This window comes from Cupressus sempervirens, chromosome 7 (assembly GCF_028749045.1).
Source record: "Cupressus sempervirens isolate cs-2001-9-10 chromosome 7, ASM2874904v1, whole genome shotgun sequence".
In the NCBI taxonomy this organism is placed as follows: domain Eukaryota; kingdom Viridiplantae; phylum Streptophyta; class Pinopsida; order Cupressales; family Cupressaceae; genus Cupressus; species Cupressus sempervirens.
In genome coordinates this window covers 589,441,705-589,465,301 of record NC_143124.1, presented here as the reverse complement: position 1 = coordinate 589,465,301, position 23,597 = coordinate 589,441,705, and the positions used below count along the sequence as shown (strand labels likewise).

At 35.6% G+C, this 23,597-nt stretch overlaps 1 protein-coding gene across 2 annotated transcripts in view; it reads left to right on the top strand.

Annotated features, from left to right (window-relative positions):
* The window catches only part of LOC149548126 (O-fucosyltransferase 6-like), a 142,528-nt gene that overhangs the window by 19,235 nt on the left and 99,696 nt on the right, over positions 1–23,597 (top strand). For both annotated transcript variants that reach the window (XM_089792155.1, XM_089792156.1), the window contains exon 4: positions 15,966–16,042. In XM_089792155.1, coding sequence (XP_089648281.1) covers positions 15,966–16,042 — 77 coding nt within the window. The remainder of the gene's footprint in view (positions 1–15,965; positions 16,043–23,597) is intronic.

Below are 23,597 nucleotides of genomic sequence, written 5' to 3'. Positions count from 1 at the left end.
AATGAAGGATTTTTATTTCCTCTCAATACTTAAACATCGAATTGGAAACTTCATCATATCAAATTACTCTTTATTATCATAATTGAACTTGAAAATTCATAATTCCAAGACATTATCTATCAATCTATTCTCTCACAAACCTATGCAAAAATTTAAAATCACATGCGAGCAATACAAGGAGATTTTCAAAATCTTTTTTTTGCTTTCTCTATTATTCATCCTGGTTCAAGGCTCCATTGGGAAAGAACTAGTAAGAAAACTCGATGTCGTTGCCAATACATCAAAATTCGAATACATTTTACATAATATTACAATTCAAATGAAATCTCTTCAAAATTCTTCACAAGTACTCTCTTCCAATACCTTCAAAACTTCAAGGAAACACAAGGAGAAGACAAGAGCTGACCTGGGTGAATCATCACAACATCAAGAACAATTCAAGCATGCACCCTAACCCGGTTTTGCACAATAGGTCCAAACATAGAACCTGACTAGGGGGGAGGTGGATTTTCCCAATGGGAGACGTCAATCACCATGCCATAACATAGCCCTTTTAGGGCTAAAACTTCAAGAACTTCCGCTCTTCTACAAAGCCCTTTCGAGGCTAATACCACAAGGATTTTCATTCCTTTTCATATTCAAGAATTCACAATATCAACAAGGCATGTGATGACAAGTAGGGGCCCATACACCCTACCTTCTTTCCCTCTTTCACTATGAAAGGAGACTCTTCACCATTGAGGTCCAACTAAGGCCCTACGTACATGGCCACTTCTTCCCTATCCAAGGGTGAGTAATGCCAAAACAATCTCTATGAAATCCCCTCAAAAACAAATCAAGACAAGCATAAGAATGCATCAAGAACAAACAAAAATCCCTCCAAATCCATCCCAACACACAAGCAAGCAAAAACAAGAACAACACAATACTTTATGCAAGATTCAAGCATGAACAACATGAAGAACAAAACCAAAAGTGAAGAAATCCTACCTTCACAAAGAGTTATGGTAAAATGGTAAGTTGAGAAGAGCTTTTCCCTTTTCTTTCTTCAATCTTCAAACTTTATCTAAAACTAGAGATTGGGTAACAACCCCAAAACTAGTCCAAAATGCCTAAGTATGATCCTTAACTCAACTAGACTTCAAGCAAACTCAAGATGGAGTTTGAGTCCAACTCAAGTAGATAACAATCCATTTTCGCAATCCACCAAAAGTAGGGTTTTTGAGTGGCCCTAAAAGTCAAACAAGGAGGCTAAGGGGGTGGAAAGTACTCCCCACCCATACCCTTACCCCTAGGGCACTTAAATTTGATGTTTTTAAGCCTTAAAGACATAATAGGAACAATTAAAAGCTAGGAGAACAATAAAATCAAATAACAGCCTTTTAAAAATAGACAATGCAAAGATAGCACAAAATAGACAAGGGGTTCAGCTTTGGCTTTCCATTGGATTTCCCGGCTAAACTTCTTGCACACTCATTGCACACATTAGTAGTTCAAGAAACACATGTATATATGCATCAAGAAATTCATGTAATTTAAAGCATCCATTTTCTTCAATTCAATTGTTTATCTTATTCTATTCATTAAATCTGGGAAGTTCAAAGTGTTAGTTCTGCATTCATCCACTTCATCATCATACATGTTTATAAAACATTGAATGACGAAATAAAATATCTGAAAGTAAAGCATCACACATCATAAATAGCATAGTAATGTTCAGTGCATCAAATAATGTTTTGACATATCGAGTCATGAGTATCAAAATAATAACGTATCATCGGTGCTAGGATGGGTCGAGGCGAGGCCTCACAATTCGAAACATGAAACTTTCCTTTAAGCAAGCCTTTCTTATTTCTACCCACCTTTAATCATTAGAACTTTCATAAACAACGTAACTTTATTCATTAATTTAGACTAAATTACTAGAATAATCATCGTTAGGTATGCATATAATAAAACATCATAAATGTCATTAATAAGATAAAATGAACTATCTGAAAGCATACCAATTAATCATTGAGGTACCAAAATTGGCAACCTCATTATCAGGTGAAAACACCTCGCATCATTATTAGTAACAATTAATATTTTAAACAGTCGGGGTGATGAAATAGTTCTTGAATCACTAAGTATTAGGATATGGATATAACAACTACTCTAGATTTCATTAAGACATTCACAATGGAAGCATTACTTCATATCTATTTCTTATCTCCTATAACGGTTTTAACAGAGGGATCATAATTGATAAGTACATACGAGGAGGGTCCTTACACCTTAGCTCTTGGCAATTTTTGTTATAAAGATTAAACCCACGCAAACTTCTCCAACAACAATTTTGCTTTATAAAGTAATGTCTCAATGTCTTCTTGGACGGCTTAATTCACAAGTTCACACAATAAAATTTAAGGTTGCCAAAGGTTGATTGCAAATATTATCCACAACAATTAATATTATAATCACCATAAAAAACCTTTGACTTTCCAATGGCCAAAAATTAATTAGTCTTGCCCAAAAATGATTTCCGATTGAATAATTCTTTTTTCACCATGGCTATACTTACGATTTTGCCATTTTTCTCATGACACTTAATAGTCCAATGCCACTAATTCGCCAATAGCTGATATGGGCCTGGAAAAATGTTTCCCACACATATTTAATCTTTACGGCAAGCTACAAACATTTTTCCCCAGTAAAATATTCCTCCAGTTCAATAATTAATAAAAAAAAACTAAGTGTCCATAACACCCGACTTGGAGTATTAAGTTGGAAATGTTCGAACTTGTACCCAGTCTGAGAAGATGTTACAACAATGTCTTTTTGTCTCCCTCAATATTGGACACAATAGTTGCAGTATTCATTCGTCCCTTCCAAATTTGCAGACTCCTGTAGTTGCTCGATGTTTTAGCCTATTAAATCGATTCTCAACAAAAAATATGCAATCTTCAGTTCATAAACTCCTCAATACTCTGTCTTAATACTCTGATCAGAAGACTTGAAAATTGATTTTAGTCTCCCTTCTTGTGTGAAGTCCAAAATGTTTTGAGAAAACACCGCATCACCTGGCTTCCAAAGAAATGTCTAATCTCAAAAAATAGTCTCCCTTCTTATGTGAAGTCCAAAATGTTTTGAGAAACCACCGCATCACCCGGCTTCCAAAGAAATGTCTAATTTCAAAAAATACAGTTTTATCTAGATCAACCGACAAAACTCAGCAACAGAAAAATGTTACAATATTCAAATTCTTCATCCAAAAGCTTTAGGAATAATAAAAATCTCTTTGTTACTCTTAAACCTTACAGGATGCCAAGTTTCACTGCTCTGTTAGAAATATCATACCTGGATTTTTTTTTCTCCAATTTTCCTCAATAAAATTTCAGAAATATAAACAGAGAATTTATGCAGATAAATCCAACAAATATACCAGAAAATGCTCATATAAATAATCATAAAGTGTTATTGCACTATAATATTCAACAATACAATAACAGTCCAATTGTAGAAACATTAATAATAGTCAGATTGGATAACCAGAAAAAACCTGAAATGCAACTGTGAACTCAGTCGCAAATTCACCACAGATGATGAATCGGGGCTACACACAATTCACCCAAAAAGAACCTGATGGCCTGCATCCTCAGATTCTGAATAGAAGTTGAAGCTTCCTTAATTTCTCCAAGAAAAATCTCAAACCAAATCAATATCCAAGCATGTCCAAATAAAACCATCTCTCCTCTTTTAATGTCCAATGTCATGACTCTTCAGCTTCCCTTACCCTGTCTCCTTGTCTTCTTGCCATTTCGTCTCTTATTAACGTCCCTTTAATAGTGAACTGACTTTTTTATTAATCTGCATTAAGCTCCCATAAGCCAATTTAAATAACTCGAAAATTCAACTTTAATATTTCTAATGTACCAAAAAGGGGACATTACTCCATTATTTGCAGCCTGCAGGTGCAAATACATATAGAATGTTTTTTTGAAAAAGAACTGTTGAGTGAAGTTGCTTTTTGTATGAACTGATTTGTGCACTAAGAATGAGTAGGTAGAAAAATGTGAGTTGTGGTGGCTAATGCTATGTGTGCTGTTTGTAATGTTGCAGTGTTTTTAGGTCAAGAAATCAAGCAGAGCCTCTAGTGTGTATGCAAAACACAGATTTTGTGAGTTTGAAAAAGGGGTGGTGCATTTTCTTAAAGTGGATGTTGTACAAGGAGTAGTGTCTTTTGACAAAAACCTTGGAGCCGTGTCATTGATATTTGTTGGTTGGTCACTAAGGATAATAAAAAGGGAATGTGTGTTTTGATGTTAGGCCACACTACTAATTTAAATATTTTTATGATAATGTGAAGGTAACAGAAGTTCTGTATGCATTCAAAATTTTATTGAATTCTGTATTTGAGTTTGTACACAATCTGAAGTTGGTGCTCATTAGAACTGAGAGTTGATGCCCTCTATGAGCGGGTGTTTACTATTGTAATCTGGGTTGGTGCCCATTGTTGTGAATGAAAGCTTTGTAGGCCGTGGAAAGGGCTTCCATGAGAAATCTTTTCTTGGTGTCTTGATGATCACCCTCTTTAAGTTTTATGTGGGTTCATGCATTTTAAAGTTTAAAAGTTTGAAATACTGATTCACCACCCCTCATTATTTCATGTGCACTTTAGTTTTAGGGATTGAATACATTTCTTGAGAAGGATGGATGGCAACACCCAAGAAAACATGTAATTTTGCAGAAGCTCAGCAAAAAGGTTTGAGAGCCAGTTGATGAGCTGTAGAAACCACATTATGCATACTGGCATAACCTACAAGTAATTTGTACATATGTGGATATAGGATTGTAAGGTTATTGATTAAATATTAGGTAAAACTGCATAGAGGCAATAATCTGCAAAATTTTTGGTTCTGTCTAATCAATCTTGAATCCTAGAGCCAGCCAAATTTTCCCTAAAAAAATCCTGGTTCATGAAAAGATCATTGACCAATTGTTGACCCAATTTTCAATGACCTTTTGCACATTTAAAACACTTTAAATTCAGATTAAAATCCCTAAAAAATGGCAAAAATATAAAAAAGTAAATAATCATTGCAAAAACATATGGAGCCCAAAAAAACTCATGAAATTGATGAACAACTCATAACCAGGGTTGATTCCAAGACAGAATCGAAGTCATTGTGGAATAGTATGGAAACAAGTTGTAAATGGTATGGAAACAAGTTGTAATTTGTCCTTTGGTTTCTTTCTGACCTTTGCAAAACCCTAGATACTAGAGAAGCGGTCATCAACTGAATTTGAAAGGGCCTCAATCATCTTGAATTGTGGGGGGCATGTGAGATAGTGTTGAAGCAGCTATTGAATTTGCTCTAAATTGCCAGTTTTGAATGGCCAGACCTATCTGCACCCCTTGCCCCATGGATTCAATATGATCAAATATATAATGAATATTATACATTAATTTTAAAATTATAACTATTATGCATTATTATAGATGGCCTTTAATGGGGAAGCAGCAAACCCCTATAGTTTACAATTAATATTATTAAATAGTTTCAAAATTCAAATCATTATGCACTATTATAGATGGCCCTTTAATGGGGAAGCAACGAACCCCTATAGTTTATAATTGATATTATAAAGTAGTTTGATAAGTTTAAAATATTTATTGACTATCAATATATATTAATAATAATATTTATATTATAAATTATAAATGTAAAATATATAATCTATATATCTATTTTCATTATATATATTTATGATTTTTAAATATTTAATTTTATCATTTACCTTGGTAAGCACCTAAAATAGTAGTCTGCTAATCTTTTACTGTAAGGAAGACATGTCTTTTGTTGAGTTCTACGGCTACCCCTTATAAAGGACTTACCAAATGCCACTATGGAGAATGGAGTAAAAAGCATTGCAATTGTGGAATATAATTTGAGAAGCTTTCTCACCGAGCGGTGTGCTGGCTGGAGGAGTTCCGCCTCTGCGGGCAGAGTATTGGGACTGTTCTATTATGGGGGCAAGGTTGGGCCGACCCATTGATTCGCCTTCTATGTGTAGTTGTGCTTCTTTCCAGGTAGGAGGAGATATGCGCTTCTATATCGAACTACCCCGAAAAAACTCCTTGCGTCAATCACAATGAATGTCTTGGATCACTTCAAAATGGTTTCCAATTTTTATAAATTCCACTTTTGATAAATTTCTAACAGTAGCTAGATCACTGTCTGATAAATTTTGATTTCAGTTACTTCACAGACTTAGCTAATATTTTTATCTCAGACTTAGAGAACTATTTGGTGACTGCCCTGCTTAAAAAAGTCTGATAATTTTTTATCTCAGTTACTTCATAGACTTAGGTTATATTTTATCTTAGACTTAGGCAGCTATTTGGTGTCTGTCCACTGAAAAAGTTAGCTGAATATATGCCTATATAATCGGCAATATGGAAATAAACAAAAAATCTATTTTCTACAATTCATTTTGATCTCCTGTACTTCATAGACTTGGCTAATGTTTGATCTCACACATTGGCAACTATTTGGTGATTGCCTTCTTAAAAAGTTAACTGAATATTTGCCTATGCAATCTGAATCAACAATATGAATATAAATGAAAAATTCTATATTTTACTATTGATGGGTTAAAATTTATTTTATTTGCTCTCTATATCTCTATGCTATGGAAATGCCCTTAAGGTTCAACAAAATAGTATTCGTCGCTTTGTCTACATTTTTTTCTGTTTTTTTGAAATCCAATTTTTAAAAATCTCTTATGCGGTTTGCCAATTAATTCCCCAAATGGTTTTTCCTTCTATGGGTAAATGCGTTGATGTACATTGAAAAAGGATGACAACCTCCTCCAAGACATTGTTGCCTCTATTTTATCTTTTTCTCACACAAGATCACATTAGTTGTCAATTATAAACACAGACACATCTTTAGTAACTCTTTTTACTATTCCCAAAAGGTCTGGAGGCTTGAGATTTCTGCCAGTTATTCACATGGAGACCCATCTGAGATATTTTGGTTACCTACATAGATAACCATTGTTAAGGCATATATTCTGATGTTAAAGTCTATATATAAAGTTTGGGTCAAATATGTGGCAATCATTGTTTAAATGAGCTGCAAAAATCATTTTTTTTTCTGAACTTAGAGTAGACACCTTTGTCAAATTTGATAGCCAATAGCTTCTTCAGTATTCATCAAATGTGTGCACTATAGTATAATCTAAAATTAAATTCTAATTCAAACAAAACTTGGATCTAATATGTGCCTATGTAGTTAGACAGCCACGGAGGGCATGATGTATCCTTTTCCAAATCTGAAGCAGACATCCTATGTCAACTTTGATAGCAAATAGTTTCTTCAATATTCATTACAAGCATCCATGATAACCAATCAAAAAAGCTTTAATGGCATGTACTCTACAGTGAAATACATAGCAATTCCATGTTGGAAACAAAAAGCTGTGGGTTTTCGAGAGACATTTCAAGAATTTGCAGGCTGCTGCTGCATGGTAGAGGCGTCTTGCACTTTTGGAAAATGTTGCTCAAAAAACCTCGAAAGGCTAAGTTGGTGGTTCGGGTTCGGTTCCAAGTTCGGAGTTCGAGAACCGGTTTGCAAGTTCAACAAAATTTTGGCAAGGGTTTTGAGTTAGTTTGGATTTGTTAGTACAAAAAACACGTAAAAATTATTTTAAAAAAAAAAAAAACATTTTTATGAAGCATGAGTTAAAATTAGAATGTAGCATAGTATCATAAACACATTTAAACAACAAAAACTTTAAAACACCATAAACAGTTAAACTTGTAATCATAGTGATCATACCATCATATAGTACATAGTTCGATCAACTTCAACATCAAAGATTGAAAACATTTAAAATATCAAGTTCAAGCATCATTATTTCACGTTCATTGTTTAACTAATGGAATGAAAATCTATTAATATTCTAAGTTCTTCAATCTTCATCTTCTTCTTCATATTCATCATCTTCTTCTTCTCTGGTATTACTTTCGTGTTTAGCTAATGGAATGAAAATCTATTAATATTCTAAGTTCTTTAGTCTTCATCTTCTTCTTCTTCTTCTCCGGTATTACTTTCGCCAAGGCCAATGGGATCAGCAGCAGAATCAACAATGGTATTGACATCAAAATCATCAACTGTAAGCTGAGCAGTGGAAGCATCCAAGTCTGCAATCTTTGCACCTACATCCCACTTCTTTGTCTCCCTTTCTTTGTATTCTTGACTCTTGTGCGAAAGAAGGCGCAAGTTGTTATGCACAAATACCAGGTTATTTGCTTTTTTTGATTGCTACCTATTGCGCTTCACCGAGTGGATGAAAGAATAGGTTCCCCAATTTCTTTCTAATGCAAAAGAACTAGCAACTTATAAAGACAACATAGGGTAAGCAATTAAAAAAGAATCAATTCAATCTTATAAAAAATTTAAAATCACTATCTAGTCATGATTCTTTTGAAGATAAAGTGAGCTAATTTTTTTCAAATAAAACTTACTTGTGATATAACTTTGATTGCAAGGGGCTGCAATGTTTGAAATTTTTGGCCATGGAGGTACCACCAACCATGAGCATCCTTCTTGAACCTGATGGAGCCATAATTTCTGCAAAATTTAGGGACTCCATTTATGATGTTGGAAACTCGACAAAGTATTATCATTGATGTTTAGTAAGAATGTGTGAACAAGAATGTTACTACATTGTTATCAAAACAAAGCAGCAGTTGTAAAGAATCCCTGAATGGTGTGACCTTATTCAAGATTACCAACAAGCAATAAAATCATTAGTTTTTTTTAAAATTGGCTGTAAAGAAATCATCTGCAGTTTGATATACAGATAAAGTACACTGTGACAGAAAAATCATATGATGGATAATGAATTGGGCACGTGTGTGCATTTCTGCAATTCGTCATTTGTGTGCTTGTTTATGAACATCATTCTGCAAAATGATTAGTGAATTTCATTACCTTTAAATAAAGGATGGCAAATTGCAAAGGTCAATTAGATGAAGTTTTGAGCAACAATCTTTATCTCATAAAATTCTACAATGAACATTATATTTGAAAATTCTATTGTTCACGAAAAATCTGTCCTTCACTTGGTTGGGACAGTGATTATTATAGTAGGATGTGAGTAATTTATTGTTGTTGCCACACATGCTTCAGATGTGCAGATTAAGTGCCATTGTTTCATCAACAATTAATCTGAAGCGGCGTTGAACATTGCGATGAGTATATGCACGTAAAGAAACAAGTATTGATGATTCACAACCAAGGAGTAAGGAATGAAATAAAACATCAAAGATATACACATCTCTAGGTGCGATGGTGATATTCAGAAATTTGCAGAAGTCAAGGCAAAAATTGATTGGAATATATGCTTTAGATACCTAAAACAATCAAATGCCCTGTGCATATATAGAGCTACCATGTGCCGTAAAAGTTAGAAATGTGTTTCAGATTATGGAGGCGTGAAATTCCAATCTTATTAGTCTTCGCAGGAAAAGCATTACCCGTGATATTCAACTCTACAGCCTCAGATATTTTGAAGGTAAGAAAAGACGATATTGTCAGGTGTATATATATCATAACATCTATAGAGATAAAGTGCAGTGACTACAGCAATCCGATGGTGATAAAAGGATGCAATAACGATAATGATGTTTCTGGAAAGGACAAAGACGACAGGTTACAAACATAAAGAGATGAAGATTGAACATCAACAAAAGATAAGCATCGATCAATTGAAATAACCGCAGGTCAAATACGAGGAGGAACCGATGGTAGAAGATTAATTTTGTGTTGCAAATAACATGAAACATATGCCTGATTTTGTCTTCATTGAAGAGTTCCACATCCTACACGTTTTTTGTTGCCTCACACTATTATTAAAATCTTAGAGGAAATACTCTCCAAAATCACATGAACAATGGATCTGTCTTATTCATTATTAATCTTATGTTATGTGTTTGATGTAGGTCTGTGATGCGTTTATTGGAGCTTGCTTATGCGATAGGAGTTCATTTGCGATGCTGTTAAAGAGCTGGAGCATTTGTGAAAGAGGAATGACTGTATTAAATCAGTCTCAAACCACCAAAGGCCACTCTCAAGATATACGCAGAAGGATGAGGAAATCGAAAGTTTGAAGAGGCGCCCACGGGAGTGAATGAAATGGTTTCCGACTCTATAAACCGTAGAAAAGATTAACCACCGATTTATATTCAATGTAATTTAAAGCATAAGTATTGATTAGTTTTAATGAAGAGGTGCAAGGTTTGGAAATATAACCGACACCCTTCAGCCCTTTATAAATATATGATGAAAAATCAGACAAAACCACCATTCATTATATTTTTAAAAACTCTCTGCATTCTTGAAGCTTATACGATTTTGAAATTCCTTCCTTGAAAAGATTGAAGTTTTAACCAAGCTGTTGGATATTGAAACTATTGGGCATATATTTCGATATTGTGTGATATGAAATTGTGTTGAGTCGAGCATCAACATTCGAGTGTCTTCAACACGAATTTCTCCACAGTATAATCATTAAGATTTTTATTTGCTTTAAAGTTAAATTACTGTATTGTTCGTCCTTTATGATCATTTTTTATTTTCTATTTATAATCTGCTATTAGGATAAGTGGATTAAATTGCTCATTGCTATTTAAACTCGACAAATACAAATATTGTGAAATATTATTATTGTTTTCTTTATTTGTATCTATTTTGTCCATATAAGGGCGAAAACATCATAGACTGGTTTAAATACGCATAAAACGAAATAATTTGACGCATCCTAATAATTGAATTGTTTATAGATTTAATATACATAATATCATAACGTTGTATGTGAAAACTTATGGTTTTGACTCTATCGCCCTTTTAAATTTCAGTACTAATCATTAGTTCGCTCATATTTCTCAATCTATATGTTGGCAATATTCTAATATTTTTCTTTTAAGGGTTTGATATCTATTTGTTTTAGTAATTCACTTTTAATCTTATTTTAGCATTCACAAGTTTATTATAGTAATCGTATTTCGAAGATTAATACCCACCATTAGCAATCCAGAAGTTTCCTTAAAATCTTGCCATTTGGGGAAATTGTCTTTGCATTGAATCTATTTGCTATAAACGTCTTGGATCCAAGTTTGTTGTCCAGGATCAGGTGTACAAGCCTTGGTTTTGCAGAGCTAGAAGCACAAAGGATTTAGATCGAATTGATTGATCCTGTCAAGTTGGCCACAACCGATTAGATATCCTAGCATCGAGCAGGCAAGGCTCGTAGGATTCTAATCTGTGGTTTTGGGAACCAACAGAACCGATGACAAAGAACATCATTACGTAGGCCTCTAGCATTGACGAACTCTATGAACTCATCCATGATTACATCTCTCATATCATCATTAGGAAATATTTTTCTAAATGCTGCCTAGTACCTATCAGACACTTCCATATCTCTATATGGTGGCAACCTTCCTGGTAGATCACAATATTGTGAGCTATAGTATTTGAGGGTCAAGGCATAGGCAAGCAAATGTAATGGAGTGGTCATTTTGTTTCATCTTTCATTAATAATTATTTGCACTTGTTTGAAAAAGGTCTCTTGCGGATCTTGCTCCTTCTCATTTATGACTTGCTTGATCTTCTCAATCATTGAGTCTATGTCATCATAGATCTCTCCAAGGCAAGCCTATCTATGTTAGTGTACCTAGGCATGCTCATAATGGGCTCGGTAATCTTAAGGAGATATTCCACACGTTCCCACCATGACTTAGCCAATAGCCTATCCTTTATTTTGTTTGCCCTTTCAGTGTTCTTTTGCTTCCATACACCTCAATTGTGGCTGATTACCGTACCTTGAAGTGCATCTTTCACTTGCACAAGTCATCTTAAGACGATTATATGTGATGCAAAATGGGTCTCAACAACCTGTGACATAAATTAGAGAAAAAAACAAGAACTATTAGATACATATTTTAGAAAAGTATACGCATTGCACAAGTAAAATATGAAATCAGAAATTGTCAAATATTAAAAAGTAAAATACTAACTTGAGTTGAAGTTTATTTACCTTCAATAGTTCCAATTTTGAGTAGTTCCTGAAAAGAGATTGAGTCATGTGGTGGTTTGTGACAAACATTTGTATGCCCTCAGCCTCTTCATACATTGTTTTGATCCACTCAATTTGGTTCCCAATATTTTGTAGCATAAGATTGAGTGAATGGACTGCACAAGGTGTCCAAAAGATATGTTGATATCGTGATTCAACCAACAAACCTGCTGCTCTACAATTCTTTGCGTTGTCCGTTATGACTTGGACAACGTTTCTTGCACCCACTTGTTCAATGGCCCCAATTAGGATATCAGCAATAAATGGCCCATCTTTTACTTTGCTCTCAGAATTTAGCGCTTTCAGAAACATTGCCCCTTTAGGGGACACCGAGGGGACATTGATCAAGGGACAGTTTCTAGAATCCTTCTAGCCATTTGAAACAATTGTCAACCCTATCTCAACCCATGAGTCCCTTATGTGCTTTAATTGATTTTCAATCTGTTGGACCTCATCATCCAACAAGGTGGTGCACACTTTCTCATACCCGGGGCACAATACCCTTTTGGAGCTTCATTGGCACCCCTCAACATGTCCTTCCAAAATGGAGAGTGGACAAACATTAAAGGACAACCCATTTGCATACAGGCACCTTCCCACCTTAATGTCAGCAATTTTTCGGCCCTAATTTTGAAAAGCAGTTTCTAGTGGTCCCTTTCTTTTGTGTACAACGGGGACAAATTCAATGTCAGTGTCCGTTGTGGTACTAAAGAAGGGGTGGTCTTGTACTACAACATTTTGGGGGGGGGGGGGGGGGGCGGCTACATTCACTTTGCTCTTTTACTTTTATTGGCATTGCTACTGTGTTCTGTTGCCTTGTGTCCTTCTCTCTCTTTTGTTGCCTCATACTCTTCAATATATTTTAACATAGTTTGATTTGGTATAGGGGCACCTTTTTGGCTAGGGCATTTCTTGACTCCTCTTCCAGTCTAACCACATAAATGACCTACCACACAATAATAAGAACTATTTCTTTCTACACCACATCCCCAACATCTCCAATGGAATGCACCACCTCTTGGAAGGGGTTTTAAAATGTCTACATACTTCCATAGAGGAGAATCAAGGTTGGGTTCCATTCTTTGTTCGATGTTGCCAATTGATGAAGAGGTAGATGACATTCCTTTCCCTATGGCAAGAAATTAGATACATGTTCATAATTTATATGCAAGAAAATGGCAAATTTTGGAATAATGGAAAAGATTCAAAAGAACATATGAAGATTGAAAGAGAAATGGAAAAATGAAAAAAGTTAAAAACTAGAACAAAAACAATAGCAAATGGAATAAGATCTTTCCTTTTCCAGCCATTGCAAGCTTGTAAATGTGTATGAATGATGCACAAACACTTGAAGAACACCAACAAATCAATCTTCAAACTCCTTGCACAGCCAGATGCTTGTTCAAAAACTTATGTGCTCTCCCTTAAGACAAAATAACTTGTTTAGAAACATAAAATGACAAAACCAATTAATACAACTTTTAGGTTTTATGGACGCCAAAAAAATTTAAAAATTGCTCATAAAACACTTTTCCAACCGTCTGTGGGGCCCAGTTCGTTGCGGGTTCAAACTTTTCAAGGTGGTTCACCCGGGTTCGAACCCAGTTTGAACTAGATCGAACGAGGATTGCAAAAATCACACCTTGGTCGAACCAAGTTCGAACGGGACCCAAAGTTCGAACTGGTTTGAACTTTTCTGTGTCTGGAGGGGGGGGAGGGAGGTACCTGTGCAACTTAGTCGAAAGGGAATCAATCCATCTACAATGGTTACCTTGTAAAGGAATAGAGGTCAGATATATGACTAGGGCAAATATATGCAGGAATTGGGGCTCCCTTAATGAGATGAAGGTTGACATCCTATGTCCTTTTGGTTTGATATATTACTCCTACCTCTTTCTTTGCTTTTTCAAGTGAACATTTATGATATAATGATAGTTCATGCTGGTATAATAAATCAGAGGACACTTATTTATAAATATGGTAATGAGAAGTGATATCATATGATGCTTACTGACGATTTTTTTTATATGAGATGCTCATTCTATAATGTTCTATTCAAAATCAATAAAGGTTTTAACTTGCTTAAGATTGGATGCGTGGTCATGGCTGCACGATAGGTTTTATATTTGAGTAGCCATATCCCAGCACAAAACCAAGGAATTTAGGAGTACTAGACGGTGAGGATATGGTCTCATGGCTCATAAATACTCTTAATTACTGCATACTAGTGGTGCCAATAAACCTTATAACCCTTCTTTGCCTATATTATATTGCTTTCAAATAAAGAGGGACTTATCACCAAGCGTTATGCCCTCAGGAAATTTAAATGGACAGTTTTTTCTTTGCAAGGCCTTCCAACCATTATTGCTGTTTCCAGTTACAACTTCTTTTATATAGAATAATAGCTCAAACATTCAATGCTATAACAGTCGTGCCAGGTAGAGCTCACTCATTGCACAGTACAGACACTGAACATCCTTATGTATGCACAGTATTCTGACTCTGCATCTTAGCTTGTTTGCACACAGATCTTACCATGTTTTTGTGCAGGTATAAACTGGGACAGTTTTATGGATACCATATCATGGAAACATGCTATAACCATATAACTAACCATCATAAACTTGAATTAACAGGATTAGAAACATAATGAGATTCATGACTTACCTATCATAATCCACCTTATATATTGTATTTACTGCTGTTCGGAACAAATGGAACACCTGGCCCCTATTCTCGAAATCTCTTGTATTGAATCATATTCATTGCCACAACAATCAAAGGATTGGATAGCTCCATGGTCCAATCATAAATAGATAATTTTCTTTCGTTTCTGTCAATTGATGGTCCGACCTGGTTGCTAAGGTTTCTTATGACTTGCCACTATCAACTCTAATTTTTTTTTCTTGGACAACCGCAGTGCTAAAATTCCCTCACATATTGAGATCACATGTGCAGGAATGTTACATCTGCAATAACAACAGTAACCAATACTAGCCTGCTCCAACTGCTACCTATGCCAATAGCCAACAATAAATAGAATTACCATATTGTTGGAAGTGGAAGTGAATAATACCATGAGGCCTAACCTCTCTCTGTTAGGATTTTGGTCCTGATCTCTCAAGAAAATTGTGCTTGAATCATATATCATATTTTGAAGTAGTTAAATCCACCTCCATGATTTTTGTGGGGCAATCTTGGCTCTGGAGGCAGTCTTTCTTGCTCTGGGGTGCAAGTACCACATGCATTCTGTGACTCTGCACATGCTATTGCTTCAGATTGCACATCCATTACCTGCACTGTTGCCTTTTGGCAATGGTGTCCATGGTACTGCATTTTTGTTTCTTGCACATCCCAACTCAGACTTTGGAAAAAACTCAAAATATTTGGTGGTTAACAGACCCATTTTGGGTTTTTGGTCAGAAAATTTACAAAGCTACAAGAGCCATATTTACTTAAAGAATTTATTGCACAACTCAAGTACATTAGAATCACAAATGTTGGCAACACAAGCAGTTATCCCTTAGCTGGTGGATGGATGCTCTAGCTATTCAGCTATTGTAAGCAACAAATAGGTAGTAACTCTGTGGATTCTGTGTCCTTCCTGGGGCTGTGTAATAAAATCAGATTTTCTTATTAACAAAAAAATTCACAACTATCAGCCTTGGCCCCTTATTGATAAACAAATAAAAATAAGCAAATTCACAAAGAGGTTGGATTTCATCTGTTTCGTATGCATAGAGTAATAGTCAACATGATATTTTTTTAATGCTGGTTATTCTTTGAGATAGTGAGTGCACACCTCCCATAGATTGATAATATGTTTTGGTTTACAGCTGCTACAGTTGATACAAAGTCCAAGCGATACTTAATGATTGCAGCCAGTGGAGGACTGAATCAACAAAGGACTGGAGTAAGATAGTTATTTGAATCTGCAAAACATGAGACCATTATTTTCTTTTGTTGTTATCTTTAGATGTATATATTTATCTGCTTGTGTAAATGTATTTTGAGTATGTTATTCTAGCTACATTTTTTAAAAAGTTACTGCCCTAGCTTTTCCCTTTTCTGCTTGTCTGATATGATTTATTTATCAATACGTGCTAAAGCTCTGCAAACATTTTTCGGTGATATGGCCACAACCTGCAGACACGGGTCTTAGAAGTGGCTGTCTTTGCATGTTTAAGCCAGGGGGAGGTTTATATTGGCTTCAATTTCTGTTATAATGAGTTGAAGATGTGTCAATCACCCATGGGCAGGCACTGTTCCAACATGATAAATTGAAGCTTTTCACCCAAAGTTACAAAAGAGGGTTAGACATCAGGGATCTTTCAGATTGGTTTCTTGTGTTCTAGGTGTATAAGGGAGGTTTCTTAAGGAGAACTATTTACAGTCAGGAATATGATAGGGAATATTGAAAATTTGTGAAAATTTTGGCAGAGTATTGTAAGCAAACACCAACCATTGGGGGGGGGGGGTTTGCTTTGGACAGTACTATATTTCTTGAAAGTCTTTGTGATGCTTCTGAAGACATATTTTATGGCTTAGTGATAATATTGATTAGTGTTCTGTTTTCCGATGTAAAATATTTTCAATATAATCATGGACTGTTGTAGATCATTCATGGTCTTGAAGAAACTTGTCTTCTATTTGATGTATCCTGAATTCATTGAGTTCTTTTACAGGTGAGTTATCAGCTAGATTGAATAGTTTCCAGAGTTAAATTTTTGTTTAGGTCTTTGCTTGTTTTGATTCTTGAGTCTCGATATTGTTTCACAATGTGATATAGACTGATCACAAGATGGTCCAGGCGGTCCTCTCTTTCTGTTTAATCATTCATGTTCTTTATTCACAATAAGGTGTCCAGAAAGGCCATCCCTTCTAAGCCCAAAAGCAGTCCCCTTTGTCCCCCTTTAGGTCCATCGGACTCCCCAATCTTATGCCACGAGGCAGCATGCTTAGAGGGTGACCTTCCCCTACTTGTAGATTCCCTCAGACACTCTATCAGGGATAAACACAGCAGGCAGTCAGTATAATATGCATATAATCACATAAATATGTATATATATATTTCCTATATTTTCGATTTCTACTTAAGCGATAAATATGTCTATTAGATTACAAACATACAGTAGTTCTTCAGAAAGCATGCTTATGTTAGAAAATCATAAATAAATGCACATTAATTCTTAAAAAAGTATATAAGAAAGACCCAATCATCTTTAGCTATTTAGGAACAATCAGATACACACAGATCAAATGACCCTTTCTCTATAGATAAACATCAGCGAATAAGAAAAAACAACCAGCAAATTAGAAGCAGATGTACAGAGTACTATTTTTATTATGTGAGGATGGCTCCCATACTGCAGCACAAGATCTGTTCTTACAACTATATTTGTATATGTCAGAGGGTTTGGTTTTCTTTTCAGAATTGATTTTAACTGTTTATCCTTCAGCCAATGATGCTGTCTGAAATGTGTTTTGCTTCTCTATTTATATCCTTTTCTCAATAGGGAGAGGTACCACTTGGGAGATGCATCTCTTGAGTTGTTAATTAACTAAAACTCCTTATGTCTTAACTGATCATTTATAGTTTTCATTAAGTCTTTGATTCTGATCACTAATATCCTTGAGTCCCACCTAAATTTTGGTTGACTAAGTCTTCAAACTGGCTGATGTTAATATTAGGTGCCAGCTATGTATTTCCCAATCTTTCATGTGCCGTTGGATGACTATAAGAGATGAGCAATGAGGTGAAATCGTGAAGTCTTACATAGCAAAACGATTGTCTTTTTTTGTCTTCCCAACATTGGGTTGGGTTTATGACATTGTGCACTCTTCTTAGAAGAGTTTGGTTTTGTAGTTTGACAATGAATCCCTCTTGGTTGCTTCAGCCAATTTTTTTCCCTAGGGTCAGCCTTTGTTATGTGTCCTCTAGAATTGTATAATGTGGCTTGGATCACCAACAAACTGTGAGACCAAAAGTGCAAGGAAAGTGGGGTCTATCAACATAAGGCATGGAGGTTGCATAGAAGGGAAGTGTATAAAAGAAATGAAGAACACACTAGGTTGCAACAAGTTTTAGTTGGTGGGAAAGTTGTATACATTCGATGGAGAGGAGTTCGGATTTGAAAAAAGGTATAAATTGGAGTACAGTTCGAATTAGAATAATACAAATTGAGATTGAAGCACAAAAAGAGATACGAACTAATTTTGCATGGTTGAAGAATATGCTAGTGACAAAGAAAGATGAAAGTGAGCAATGTACCGAACCAGGCAAAAATTGTCCTGGAAGATCTTGAGGAGGATGTAGAAATGAAAACTGAGCAAAAGGAAGGAAAGGAGGAAAATCATAGTCTGTACCTTTCAACCTACCGTTTTTGAATTACCCATTAGATGTGCCTACCACAGAGATGTTGCAAACTTCCCTAGAGTGCTGTGAGATTGATGAACTCAACCACGTCAATATTGTGCATGTGTACAAGGTTTTTGGAGAATATATGGTGATGGTGCATTGCATACTAATTAGGATGACTGACAAGAAATGGGCACCATCCTCTGCAGCAATGATGTGATATATTTAAGCTGCCCATGTAGGCCAAGGGAGATTTTAAACATGAGTGACAATATAGGGCAACTTGATTCTAGCATTCATTGACCATTATTTGAAATCGCTGGGAAATAAGGAAAGTATTTCAGATGATCTATCAATGTTAATGAAGGTGTATGGCAGGCAGACAAGTGACCTAAACACACAAGGTAAAGCCTCATAAGAAACCCAAGGCACCAACTGCAGGACAAAAATGAAAGGCCAAGATAAAATATTTTAATCTAGTTAGAAGTAATGAAGTGCAACCAAAACAAAAGGCCAAAGAAGAAAAGAAAAGGCAAAAGGAAGTTAGAGCATTGCATAGAAAGACAAGAAATGCCTTGGGAGTAGGTTGGTAATTGAAGAGTGGGACAAAGAGAAAAGAAGCGGATAACATGCAAAAGAATAAAAATAAGGATGCAAGCCCAATGACTGCCATCACCACAACAACCACGTGTTCAAGCTACAGGGGAAGGAGAAGTAGAGAAGCCTAGGGTGGAGATCTCCAAGGCAACCAAGCCAACCTTTGGTCGTGGAGGAAGGAATGCAAGAAATGGGAGATAAGGTTGAGGATGCATAGAAAGAGAAGCAAAAGAAATCCGAGATGGCACTTGTGCAAAAATCAAAGGAGTCCAAAGTGGCTATGGGGCAATCTGACATGCGACCACAATCAAGAGAAGCTAATGATAAACTCTCATGCAAGTGATAGTAAAGGAGAAATGCATTGAGGACCTATGTGCAAAGGACTAGGAAATGAAGGAGTGTTGGATTCACCTTTTAAAGATGTGTACATTTTGCTTCAACAAATCTCTGCTTGAAACCTTTTGACTGGGAGGATCTTTTTAAAGTATTTACATTGAGTTGCTTGGGTGTGTTCCCACAGTGATGGCACAACCATGACATAAACAAATTGAAGTTTGTGTGCAGGTAGTTAACTATTTGAGATATGAGTTTGAGTTTGATGTAACTTAGTATCAACTAATTTGATTTGGAGTTGTTAGTTGTAGAATGGGTCTAATTCTATTTATTAGTCAAACTAGTTCATCAATTAGTAAAATTGAGTTTAACTACGATGTTTGGTAAGCTTAATTTGACACCTCATTTGTTCTCTTAGATTTGTAGTGAACTTATTTAAAGTCTACATGTTTTGTAATATTTTAGATTTTTAAGTTTGGAGCTTTCAGTGTGTATTTCTTTTCAGATTCAACGAGAAGACATTAGTTCAAGATTTGCATATTTTTCTATTTATATTTCAGTAGTAGGTGTTTTGTAGATTAACATATTCATATATTGAAGGGAGCGCGAGGATTTCAGCAGGTGTGATACCTCTCCTTTAGTGTTAAATGAAATATCCCAAACCGGATATTCACTCGATTTTTCCTCAAAATATATTCAGAACTAAACATATGCAGATGTATTACAAGACATAGTAGAAACCAGCAGAAACTCCAACAGATATTAAATCGTTCTTTCTCAAAATGATACTCAGGATTCAAGCATATAAAAATGCATTATAGACCCACAATATAAAACCAGAAAACTCTCATAAAATTCCTCAAACATGTTACTGCATTATACGACAGCAATACAATAACCAACATTCAAAATCCAATCTTAAACACAGTTTTACAGTCAGATTGGAACACTAAGAGAAGAAGCTGTTATGCATATGAGACACCTGAATTGACGTCTCCACGGACAATGAGTTTGTGTCCATTGATTGCCGGCACAAGGGGCTACGTCCTCGGCACAAGGGGCTACGTCCTCACATTGGTTGAAAGCTGAAGCTTTCTTGAATAACTCTAGCAAGAGAGAACTGAAATCTGAATCATAAATCATGCATGCCAAATTAATGAGTCTCATCTCCTTTTATCTTCACTGCTGTGACTCTTCGACTCCCTTCTTGGCCTTTCGTCTTATCTCACTTTGTCCTTTTTAGCCCACTTTATAATATTAAATTGACCTTTTATAATTTGAGTCCACGCTTTCCAAGTTGATTTTAATATTATACAAACATGTCTTTAACTTTTCTAATGTCCCAAAAACCCAAAAAGGGGACATTACATTAAATGTGATCTGGAGGTTGTAGGATGGGATGCCCTAAGTGCTTTAGTGATTGTTGTTCCACACTTGTTTAGGTTGTTGACTGAGTTATTTCCATCTGATTTGTTTGTTTTTGTTGTGTCGCAGAGAATGCAAGCATGACTAGTGTCAGTTCTAGAGTGCAAGTTTGTGGGATGCCCCAAGTGCTCTAGTGATTGTTGTTCCACACTTGTTTAGGTTGTTGACTGAGTTATTTCCATCTGATTTGTTTGTTTTTGTTGTCTTGCAAAGAATGCTAGCATGACTAGTTTCAGTTCTAGAGTGCAAGTTTTAAGAGGCTGTTTCCAGGCCTACGCCATTGAAATGCAGATTGTAGATGTTATTAGAGTAGATTAATCTTTATAATCTTGTCAGATGAAGTTGCAACTCCTATTGACCTTGTTCAATTGGTTGAACATAATAAGTTTGGTGAAGGATAATTTGATCTCTTATCTCTTACATTGTACAGAAGATAACTAAGGAGATATATGATGTGCTGATCAGTCTATACCAGGTTGTGAACATTTCCTGCAAGATGTTAGCAGTGAACAAGCTCAATGACACACACATGAGCTATATAGACACAATAGCCAGTTTTCTTATGAAGATCATTGAGCTTCAGGATCAACTTGTTTCTATTGGGTTGAAGGTAGAGGATGATGAGTTGGTTGCCAAAACTATAAATGGGTTCTCCCCATCATGGGATTCATATGTTTGAGGTTTTTGTGTTGAGAGAAGCCTCCCACTTTTGAGAAGCTTTGTACTGATTTTATCCAAAAGAGATTGGACTAGAGAGTATTTCAGCCAAAGAGGAAGAAAGAACCTAGACTTTTTTGGGAAGATGACAAAAGGTAGGAATGAAGGACCTAGGAAGTTGAAGGAGAATATAAGTTCTTCTCAATAGGGGAAGAACCGTATCAAGTGTTTCAAAGGCCATAAGAATCTCTACTATGCTTGTTAGTGTCCTCAAAAGAAGAGGAAGGGTAGGTATTAGTAGCAATAGTTTGTAGGGAGTTTAAAAGATTCAATAGTGGAGGAGCTACCATCTAGGCTCAAGACAACCTTCTCCATTTTGTCATTGGTATGTTAATGATGGAGCATTGAGAGACCCAACCTTCAATTAAGTACTTTACACCATCTCAATAACACGAATCAAGACACAAAACTTGATGAGGATGCTTGGTCCTCCAAGTCATAGGAGATTCATGTGTAGTGATAAGGGTTAATAGAATGCTTTTACAGGTGTTTTTTTTGCATATAGTAGATATTCTAGGAAAATCAAGAAGCCTAGATGTACCACTTAGATATTGTAGGAGTCATGGTAAGGAGTATGAGCAATGAAGGCTTATTTCTTCATGGTGTTTGATTCTAGGTGGTTCTACAAGGTCAAGCAAGTGGTAGATGAGAAGAGATAGAAGTGTATGACTACATTTGTTGTAAAAGGGTTCCTACTAGAGAGAGGGAGTTGACAGTGATGGGACCTTTGTGTGAGTTTGGAGATACACTTCTATCAAGATAATAATGCCTTGTGTAATAATTTTATGTGGTCTGTTATTAAAAGGATGTGGAGACATCTTTTATGAATGAGAAGATACTGGGCTAAGCTATATCAATCAGCTTTTGTGGTCTGTTTTTAGAAGGATGTAGAGAGAACTTTTATGAATGAGAGGATAGGAGGAGAAGTTATATCAATCAGCTGAGGGGGGTAATTTGGGTGCATTGGTAAGAGACCTATGTATGCAAGTTGAAGAAGGCTTTGTATAGGTTCAAGCAAGTACTACATGCATACTAATCACATATTGATAAGTAATTGTATTTGAGCTTCATCAATTAGTTTTGACACTACATGTGGATGATTTGATCCTTGTAGTAGTAGTGAAAAACTTATTTTAAGATTCTAGAGGAGGTGCCTCTTGAGATTAATATGAAGAATATTGATTCCGTGCACTAATTTTTTTTGGGTCTTGAGGTGTAGCAAGTACAAGCCTTGTTTAAGAGAAGTACAAAGTAGAAAGAGAAAAATAATGAAGGAAATCATATCATTGTCCTCGAATAGTCAAAAAGGTAGGTCAGTTGGATTCCAGAGTCCATTAGATTATAATAGAAAGCACTAGGAAGAGAACCCAATAACAAATATACAATATTACTTAGGACCATCTACATGTGGTCAAGAAACCAATACAAATAGTGAAGAAAGAGGTAGGAGGGAGCAAAAGACCATAATAGCATAAGCTGGGAAGTAGTGGAGAGATAGTAAAGTTGCAAATACTATCCTAGTTCGGTATTGAAATAGAGGGGTCTGATGGAGCCTTATTTTTTGGCAAAAATCCAGGCCTCCATTCATGATGTATAAAACTGAAGATAAAAATCTGAGATAACTTTGATAGAAGCTACAGATATAAGCGGCAATTAGAGGTCTTAAGAGGGCTTCAGATTTAAAGAACTTGGAACAACAATCAAACTGGGCAAACTATGTAGATCTAATCCACTATTAGTGTTATGCTGCAGTACACTGAAATCAATCCAATTATGGCAGTTGCAGCATACTAGATAAAATTGTTGGCATTAAATGATCTCTTTACATCCATAACTGGCAGTTATATAGTAAGACGTATTTCTGCTGCCTACAAGATGCTTCTCCTAATCCAGAAATAAATGAAAATCTAACACGCAATAGGTGTTGAATGGTACACATATGAAGATTACCAAAGACAGTTCAGTTATGTACAGAGGAGGATTATTCTTGATGCAGAAGTTCTTTATCTAAATAAGAACAAAAAGAGATGAAAGTTCA